This window comes from Pygoscelis adeliae, unplaced genomic scaffold (genome assembly GCF_000699105.1).
Source record: "Pygoscelis adeliae isolate BGI_AS28 unplaced genomic scaffold, ASM69910v1 Scaffold286, whole genome shotgun sequence".
NCBI classification, from domain to species: Eukaryota; Metazoa; Chordata; class Aves; order Sphenisciformes; family Spheniscidae; genus Pygoscelis; species Pygoscelis adeliae.
In genome coordinates, this window is record NW_008825076.1 from 515,889 (window position 1) to 525,382 (window position 9,494).

Genomic DNA, 9,494 nt, shown 5'->3' on the forward strand with positions numbered 1-9,494 from the left:
TCCCGGTCTCGGCGGCTGCTGTAGTCTACAGGACCCCAAGATGTCAGAACAACTGGAGCTTCTTGCTCGGGTTTTACTGGGAGACGAAAAGCAGGAACGCTTTGTCCTCCTTTAGCTCCCGGGTAATTCCTCGCGTTTGAGCAAGCTGATAGTCGCTGAACTCATCTAAAAGCAAGCTGAAGAAAATAAGCCTTTCACCGTCTTTTGTAAAAGCAGAGTTACTGCCATCCTTTTCTAGTACTTAGGCAGTGATTTAACTGGCTTAGTCATTCTTCAAAGCTACGTTTGAACGTTTTGAAGGGCACGAGGAAGGCGACGAGCTGGGCCAGTGCACGTGTGCTTTACCTGCTACGGATCAGAAAGTAGAAGTGAAGTAAACAGTAAAAGGCTGTTTTCACCTGTGACTTGGGGAATTTTGTACTTTATTGATTCGGATTTGTCGTTTGGTGACGTGTGGGAGAGGAGCTGCTTTTAGTGTGATTGAAAAGAAGGATTGGCAGGAACACTTAGAGAGTGAAATCGATCTTACAGTAAAAACATATTACGGTTCAATTCACCCTTTTTAAATAGAGGAGGGTTATCTGTACTGACAGTTCCTGAAGCAATTTTTTTTCCCCACAAATTACACGCCTGCTGGTTTGCTGGTAGCAATTATGTTAGCAGCCTTTTTTGCTTTTAACTGTCTCAATAAAATGAGGATTTTATTTGCAATTACTGCTCCATGGTAGCAGCTGTAGTTGCCACACAGATGCCACTTCTACTGTAAAACTAAGAGTAAAGGAGATATTCCTCAAAATCCTGGGCGAGGCCCTGGCAGTTTTTGATAGGTTCTTAACAAAGATACAGAACTCTAGTCCTACTTGTTTTTTGTCTTCAGTGCTGAGGTGATGATTAAATGATGACTGTGTGTGTCTAGCTACAGCTCAGCCACAGACCAGGATTCTGCTGTCTCTGTTCTTCAAACCAGGATGTGTGTGGCGAGGGGGCTGCGTGGTTCCCCTCTCCCAGGAGCTGATAGGAAGCAAGCTGCACTGCAAGGTGCTAATAGGGAAAAGAAGATCGTAGGCTATGGTCTCCTTAGCTCGTTAGTAAATTCACTTGCACGTGCTCCTTTTTAAGATTTGAAAAGAGGATGAGTTATGCAATGCTGTCTCCTGCTAAACAGGATATCGGCACATCATCAGCCGGTTTTCAAGATTTTTATAGGCATCACAGCAAAAATTTTCAAGGCAGAGAGTGAATTTAGAGATGGATGGCTTTGCATATGCCAAAGGAAAGCTCTCATCAACCGGAGGGACAGCAAAGGAACAAACACGATGTGCTTCGTCATTTATTTTATAAGGTGATGACGGAGGAAAAGCTTCATGGGCTGATTAGGGAAAAGAGTCAGCCCTTCTGGCTGTCTGGTTCAGTATGAAGAGGTTGAGGTTGTGAAGGGCTTTGAGAGCAAAGATAATTGAGATGGAGGAAGAGAGTCAGAGAAAGGGTTACTGTGGCCAGGGTGGCAAGCTAAAAATACGTTCTTTGCAGCTGCATTTTGAGTAGGGCAGAGTTGAGCGGGTTTGTAGGGTAAAAAGCGATTGCAAAACTGAACTGCAAGTCTGGTGCAAGTCTGAACGAGGGCCCTAGGTCCAAGGGAACGCTGCCTGGGAGACAGTTGAAGTACCTGGTTGAGGAAGTATTTAGGTGTTGGGCCTGAGAGAAGTAGTGGGGAGAGGGTTAAGATTTTAGCTTTGCTTTACTTTGAGGGGAGGGCACAGGTGTCTAATTTAGATGGTTCTGAACACTGACCTTGAAAACCTACTTCTTCAAGCACCACCGCTTACCCCAGCTCCTGTGAAGTTTCACACATGCGTGTTTCTCTTTTGGCTTTTCTCTGGCAGATATTTTGTGAAGGTGGCTTGGGCATGGACATTCTGGCTTCTGCTGCCCTTCATCGCGGTCACCACCTACCAGTTTGCCGAGAGCAAGTTCCTCTACGGTCCCACGAAGAGCATTTTGATGGTGCTGCGGCGTCTCAGTGCACTGCTCGTGGGCACTGCCGTCTGGTATGTCTGCACCGGACTCTTCATGTATATCGAGAATCTCACCGGCATGTGCTCTACCTCGGGTAAACTCGGCGAGCCTCGCCGGCTGTATGCCACCAAGCAGGAGTGCCACCAGGACAACGGGATCTGGGATAGTTTTGATATCTCAGGGCACTGTTTTCTGCTCTCATACTGTGCTCTGATGATTGTGGAAGAAGTGGCTGTGCTGGAAGGCTTGTCCATAGACCAGAACTCTAAGCTGCATGTTGTGATCAACGGCCTGTTTGTTTCCTTGTGTTTTCTCACCATGATCTGGGTGTTCATGTTTCTCTGTACTGCCGTGTATTTCCATAACTTCAGCCAAAAGCTTCTCGGTGTGCTGATAGGTCTGTCAGCTTGGTACGGAACATACAGATTTTGGTACCTGAAACCCTTTTCTCCTGGACTACCTCTTCCAAATATACCTTTGAGTTCAAAGAAATACAGTTACAGCAGATAAAATAAGTTTTAAAATTTCTGGATTTGGCTTTCAGTACTGGAGTAGTTGAATGTAGGAATGATTACTGTATTTCCACTGTAAGGAGCAAGGTGATGGGCTGGAGGAAACCAAATCTGTACTGGCCGATGGCTGGCAGGTGGTAATGAGCTTCTTCCTTGGGAGAAAAGAAATCGGTATTGGAAGAGGTCTGCTCTTGTTTAGGAGCTGCTGACTGGCATTCTCAGCAAAGAAATCGGAAGTTGGGTCTGTTTCTTTTACTAGTAAGTGGAGGAGCAGATCCAAGGCTGACAAAGGCCTTTGCTCTTTAAGAGCTTGACTGATCTCAAATTAATTCTCCCTCTTTCTTTTTGATTTATTTATGTCAAAATACCATGGATGATCCAAACATCATACTTCTTTTTTTTAATGCTCCTATTTGTACTGCCTTACAGAAAGCTCTAATAATGGCAGTGCTGCTAAGTGTTGCAAAAATACCAATACTCGCTAAAGCAGTACATAGCTCTGTTGTGAAACTAGAACATCTCGTGTTATCAAGTGTTAAATACACTAACTTGCCACAAATGCACCACAAAGGTGCTGTCTGCACCTTCTGCAACAAAGAGAGTAAATCTGAGATGTGATGTCTTAAGCAGACTGTGACTTTAAATTCATGCCTGCCTTTGAAAAGGAAACTCTTGAAAAACAAGCCTTAACTTTCTCCTTAGGTGAAGTATCTGTAGTATTATTCTGTCATTTTATTCTTGACAGAAAAAGACACTCCTTCCAATTTTGCTAAAAAGTGTAATATGTGAATTGGGGTTTTAATTTTTTTTAAATCTTACGAGTTGCGCACTTTGCAACAACGACTACTTCGTGGTATGTTTCTTCTAGAAGAACAATGAAATTCTGGTGTTAGGAACAAGTTAGCTTAACCTGCTATTTCCCGAATACTCTGCTTGGTAATGAATGAAAAACATTGTTTATCCTAAGAGCTGCAAAGCAGTGTGCTTGAAGCAATATTTATTCTTGCTTCTCTGGCAATATCAATAAGCTACTTAATTTTGATTGCACATAAAGCTGTGGCCACTTTTGATGTGGCTGGAAACCCACTACTGAATAAAACACTACTATGATATGATGAATAGGTATGAGGTGGGATGGGTTTAATCGTAATATCAATCAGACATTTAGCATAGTTTTTATCTTGAAAAGCTTTTTATTGTTTCATAAAGGCTTATTCATGACGCAATTGCATGGAATTTGGTTGACAACGTTGTAGTGATGTAGCAACTGTAGCAAGTTTGGCTGTAGCAAGACAGCCAAAAAGGTCTGTGGGCAAGGCTGTAGATGGTGTCTGCTAATCTGAGAGCGGACTTCATCTGCCTGTAGCGTTTGACTCCAAGGTGATTTATTTTGCTGAATACAGGGTATGATGCACCGTAGTCTAATCTTGGCACATTTCTTTTTGCCACCTCACAGCTCGCTTCCAGCCAGAGAGCGGTAGCATTTGCAATAAATACAGCAGTGTTAATTCCACGCTTACGGTCTGCCTCTGAGGAGAGCTGAATGCATCTGAATTTCCACGAAGTTCAGTGGCAAGTGGGAGCAGTTGTCTGTCCTTAGAAAGTACAAATCCTCTCTCAGAAAGAAGCTGTTTCAGGAGGTTATGTATCTTCTGTCCGGCTCTTCCTTTTGTTTTTGCATTAAATTGGAATCTGGAAAATTTGCACTGATTGACTCATATTGGGTTTAACTAAATTTGTTTAAACAATGCAAATTCATTTGCAGACATTCTTTTGATGTAACGTAAGCCTGCTCCCAAAAGGGTTTAAGCTAGACCGCAAGCCGCTTTCACCATGAAAAAGGATTATATACCCAGAAGGTTTTCTGATTAATTTCATTAAATCTAAGTTTCTATTTTAGGTTATCTTTATGTAACTTTGCTATATATACAAAGCCTTGGAACAGGAAATGCTATTTATTTAAACCAACTGACTTGCTGAAATAATGTTCAGTTTCACAAATGTTTTGTGCAATCGCTATACGGATATTTTTGTCCACTTCTAATCAGTGTCATACAAACTTTTTATTATGGAAATAATGTGGGATATGATTATTCTTAAAACTTTTATTTAAACAATGAAAGAAAAACACTTAAACTTCATCAGTGTGTGTGTCTCTGAGAATCTGTTTCTGATGTCTGTAAAGATACTGCTGCTGCTCTTCGCTTCCCTGAATGATCCAGCCTCCCAGTATGTTTGTGATGACTGAGATGCATGATCAAACTGACTTTGATAATTCTGCAGTATTGGAGTGGGTTAATATAGCACAGGTTCTCAAAAGCACAGGGTATAAAAAGAAACAAAACCAAAAAAAGCCATGCCTGACAAAAGCAAGGTTCCTAACGTGTGCCTGTTACACCAGGCAGTTGATTTTGTAGGCATGGACAGTTGCTTATTGTAGCAAAGTGAAAGCCTAATCCATGGAAATGTATGGGAGAATTCCTGTGGGCTGTAACACTGCTTACGAGTTTGGAAATCTGGGCGTGCGCGTCTTTCTCAGTACCCGGAGACCACGTGCCAACTGTTGGCTTAGAAGGTTCCCTTGTGCTCCAGACCTTTTCTTTGCTCTTTGTGACTCTTTCAGAGTAAGTCTTTGCTTCCTCGCACCTTAACTGGAAACTGAAGGTTGCGAATTTTCTCTTCACATATTTGCCATCGCCTTTCTCTGACTGACTTCCCTCTCCCAAATACACTTTTATCATTAAAATAAAGATGCAGCCTCTCTACGACAGATTTGCAGCCAGAGAGACACGGTGCTGTGAGTAGCTGGATTTGATGTCTAAAAGCACAAATCAGCTGTCAACAGGTATTATTAATTTGTTTCAAGTTTTTTAAGAAAGTGTAACATTTTAAAGATAAATTTTCATATTCTGTAGTGAATTCCAAAAGACAGCAACTGTAATCACAAGAAACACTTGGTCTTTTTCCTTTTTTTTTCCCTCTCCCTGCTTTTCTGCATTAAAGTATTCCTCTTGTTCCTGCAGAGCTGTCTTTCTGTGTCCGTAGAATTATCTAGGGAATTTTTGTCTCTGCCATCTCACTAGCGTATTGCTTATTTCAAGGTGTTTGCTAATGTTTCATTGCCTGTGTTTGTCTAGCCTATTTTGTGGGCTCTGCATGGCAGTACTTTCACAGGAGCAGCGTTTGGCCTGACTGATGTGGCTGAGGTGGTTCTTGGTCTTGGTGCCTTAAACGTTTTCCTCTGCTGGGGCCGGCAGGGAAGGGAGTCTCAGCTGCAACACAGCGAGAAGATTAACTGGATTAGGGTTCATTTCACTCTTCACTTACCTGGGACTCTTTCAAATGTTTGCGTCACTGGAGGCAAGATCAGGCAAACAGGAAAGTTTAGATCTTTCGTAAGAGCCATCTGAACAGTTCAGACTTTAAACTTATCTGAACCCGGGGTTTGGTTCTTCCTCAAAGTCTTTGTTCAAAGCAAACCACTTCACTGGTGCAAAATGGTATTCTTGGTTTGCCAGTTTATTTGTGTGTACTGAAACTTGGGTCACGGAGCGGCTGCAAAAAAGAATCCTGTTTTCTGTTTCGATGCGTGGCAATTCGTGACAAAGCGCGAAACACCCAGTTACGCCCTATGGTGTGTTTTAATGGGAAAAACTGTAGGGGCTGCTGTGATACATTAAATGTTTTGGAAAATCGAGCTTTAGTTGTGAACACAAGTCTCTGGTCACTTTTCTTAGTGAAATAATACCTGTTTTTTTCACTGTAGCTTAAAGTAGATCCCCGCAGCTTCTCTGCGATTGACCTTTTCCAGCTCTTTGCCTTTGATCAGCCTGTGTTTTTCTCTGCTCAGAAACGTGTTTCCTGGGATTATTTCTTTTCATAGCTTCATCTCGCTTCCTGGAGCGCAGATTAGTAATAAATGCTCTTTACCTCTGCTAGATGCATGCTCGCTCTCTGTTTTGTCTTCCCCTCTTTTAAGTATTTTGCCAAAGCTTAAGATGAAAGTAATTAATACTAGCAACAAAGGCTGTTGTGACTCTGAACTCATAATTAACTGTTGTTAAAAGGAGTTGGTCTGTCACTGTAATGGTGTTCACCTGGAAAAAAGCACATGCTTAATTTATTGAAGCAGAACTACGCCTGATGTGCTTGAACTCACGGAAGGGAAGAGAAGGTACCGTGACCGTGCCACTTGGTGCATCGGTAGAGTTAGCTTTGTCCTTTTCTTGGGGAGCACGCACTGCGTTTCTGTAAGGAGTAGTTTCACCCAGGTGTTCAGTAGGAAATTGTTAATTCATTTGAATGTGGGAAGGGTACTTCAGTGCTTAAACGAAGTACACAATGGGAACATAGAGGTTACAAGTTGGGAAAGCAGAAATGGAAACGACTATCAGGATTGAGTGCAGTCCCTGAAATTTCAGGCAATTATGTAGCAATACTTAGTCTGAAAGATTATTTATTTTTAAACTACCCTCTGTCCATCACAAAACACAGGCAATGCCACGTGCCTTGTAACAAGCTGAGTAACTTCTCTCTAAAGCTTTGGAACTATAACATGGCACAGAAAATAAGCAGTAGGTGAAGAGCTTTACCAGCCTTTCAGGAGAGTTGAGTATCAAGGGAAAGAAGTACTTAGAAAAATGCCCTTTCTCAATCGTGCTTTTCCTGACAATGTATCCAAGGTAGGAGATCTGCAGTTGTACTGTGTATCTCTAGTGGAGTAAGGCTGAAGAAAGGAAAGCGTGGAACAAAAGTAAGTACAAATGATGATTTTTTTTTTTTTGGTCTCGCATCTCTGAAGCCTTTCTCCATGTCCAGTCTGGGTTAATTTTGCAGTTTTAGGTCATGTATTCCCTCAGTCATGCAATTTAATGCATTCAATCTGTGGGAAGCATCGTCGATGTGAGAGCAATAAACAGGCATCTCCTCAATGTACGTGTCGGCTCTCTTCTGGAATCTCTTCCCCGAATCCTGTGCTGCCTCTGTTCTGCGGAGCCTTCCCTGTCTTGTGGGCACTGGGGAAAAGAGCAGTGCCGAGAGGTTACACGTGGTGTGACTGTATCGGTGACAGGCTTGACGTCATGGCTCAGGGCTGGAGAAAATTCAGCTAAAAAGGTTGTGGCTCAAAATAGTTGACTGTGATGGAAAAAGCTGTGCAAAATTAATTGAAAATAAAGATGATACTAAGCCCACTAAGCTCTCAAAGCCTGTTAGCCTTATATCCAAATGTGTGGATTGTCGCACCCAAACCCAGCAGGATTGTGCTGATTCGGAATGGCACTCAGGGTCTGCCCTCTGTGTTTTGCAGATGATGGAAGTGAGCACGGATTTAATATGTGCTTGACAGAGTGTCATTCTAGACCACAGCTCTTCCCAGCACTGTGCACTCTTGCTGCAGCTTTGCCGCAGCCTGACCTGTCTGATTTGGGGTTTAGAAGAACAGGAGCTATAGAGGTTTGAGGTTTTTTGAGATTTTTTTTTTTTCCCCCAAGTTGATTGTCCTGATTTGGAAGTTAAGAGAAAAAATTATGCTAGGGTGTTTCTTGTTTTATTTTGTTTTCTGGGGATTTTGTTAGTTTGTTTGGGTTTTGTTTCGGTTTTTTGGTTTGGTTTTTTTTTTTTTGCTTGTGGCCAAGAATCCTCCCTATTGCTGTTCTGTAGTGGTTGGCTTCAAAGGCATGGAATGGAAAGAAATTGCTTTTAGTAAGCAAAAATAGAAGAGTGTTCCAGGAGGCTTGCAGCGGAGTGACATGACCTTGTGGTGTAAAGAGCATGTGCAAAACAGCACTTAACTATGCAGAATACTTAGTTCTATGTCAAGAAGTGCCTGCAGCATTATAAAGCACCCTCAAACCTGGTTACACTGTTCTGATTGCAAAGTAGCTTTATTTGGATAACTCTCCTGGAGCTAAAAAGGATTTAGGTCGCGGGAGAGATGAGGTGCTGGTAGGAAAGGGCTGAGACAGGAGACGATGAAAGTAGGGGGTCGGACAGTGTTATTTTTAAAGAAAGGCTTCCTAAGTTGTCATTGGTCTGTGCTGTTACAGTCTTGCTAAAAAGCTCTTGTCTCCTTCGTTCCTTAGCAGTTCTTTCTCAGAAGGTGGACATGGGAGGTGCTGTGTCCACTGATGCAGAGTTCCACGACCCGTGGGCTCCTGACAACAGAAATGTCTCTGAAAACGGTCGCGTATCCCTGGCTGTCTGCAGCAGGAGAGTGAAATCGGGGCCGTCCGGGAGAGAGGAAAGGGGTAGGACGGTAGGGAGGGGTAAAGAAAAAAAAGAGCTGGAAGTAGATCATTGTGCTGAGGAGAAAGACAAAAAAGGAAGAAAAAACCAGCGTGAGCTCCCGAGGAGCGGGTGGAGGTTGGCGCTTTGCTCATTGATGCTCTTCAGCATCAAAGTCTCATGGAAATAGAAATAATCTGCTTTGGCAACGGCGTCTGCCGTCTGCAGGTGGAGCCTTGGCCTGCGGCACGCAGGTTACTGCAGTCCGCAGCCTCTGCTTGCCTTCGCTGCAGCGATAGACAGCTGTGTTCCGATAAAGCGATTGTTCATCTAAATTGTTTAGGGCATATGTGGTATTCTTTCTTTCACTGTGAGGCATTTAAAGCAGACTGTTTTCTCTCTGTTTAATCCTTCAGAGGGAAGCGTGTAAAATGGAGAGTAAAAGACAGCGATAGTAAATGTGTCATTTGGAAATCAGCATGAGGGGGAAAAATAGGAAATTTGTTTTTCGTGAATGCGCTTTATCTGAGAATACAAGTTCCAGTGTTGTTTTGCTACTGCTTAAATCCTTAGATTCAGTATTAGAAACGGCTTGGTCCGAAACCTCTCTGATTTATCGCTGAGGCCGTGCTCTAGGAAATCCTTTAGGGATATGAAATCTGTTCCTGTTCACAAAATACTTATGCAGATGTTTTCATTCCCATTCATACCTGTGGGTTTGAACTTTTGTCTGGGCGCTGC

General features: G+C 42.8%; 1 protein-coding gene across 1 annotated transcript; it reads left to right on the forward strand.

Annotated features, from left to right (window-relative positions):
- Positions 1-1,773: 1,773 nt before the first annotated feature.
- On the forward strand, positions 1,774-3,789 carry FITM2 (fat storage-inducing transmembrane protein 2). The gene has a single exon (XM_009326835.1). It carries the CDS (start codon positions 1,774-1,776, stop codon positions 2,524-2,526), a length of 753 nt encoding a protein of 250 aa, XP_009325110.1. The 3' UTR covers positions 2,527-3,789.
- The last annotated feature ends 5,705 nt before the right edge of the window (positions 3,790-9,494 follow it).

Bases quoted from the DNA above. Each gene is read 5' to 3' on its own strand.
- FITM2 (XM_009326835.1), top strand. From the start codon at position 1,774: ATGGTTCTGAACACTGACCTTGAAAACCTACTTCTTCAAGCACCACCG.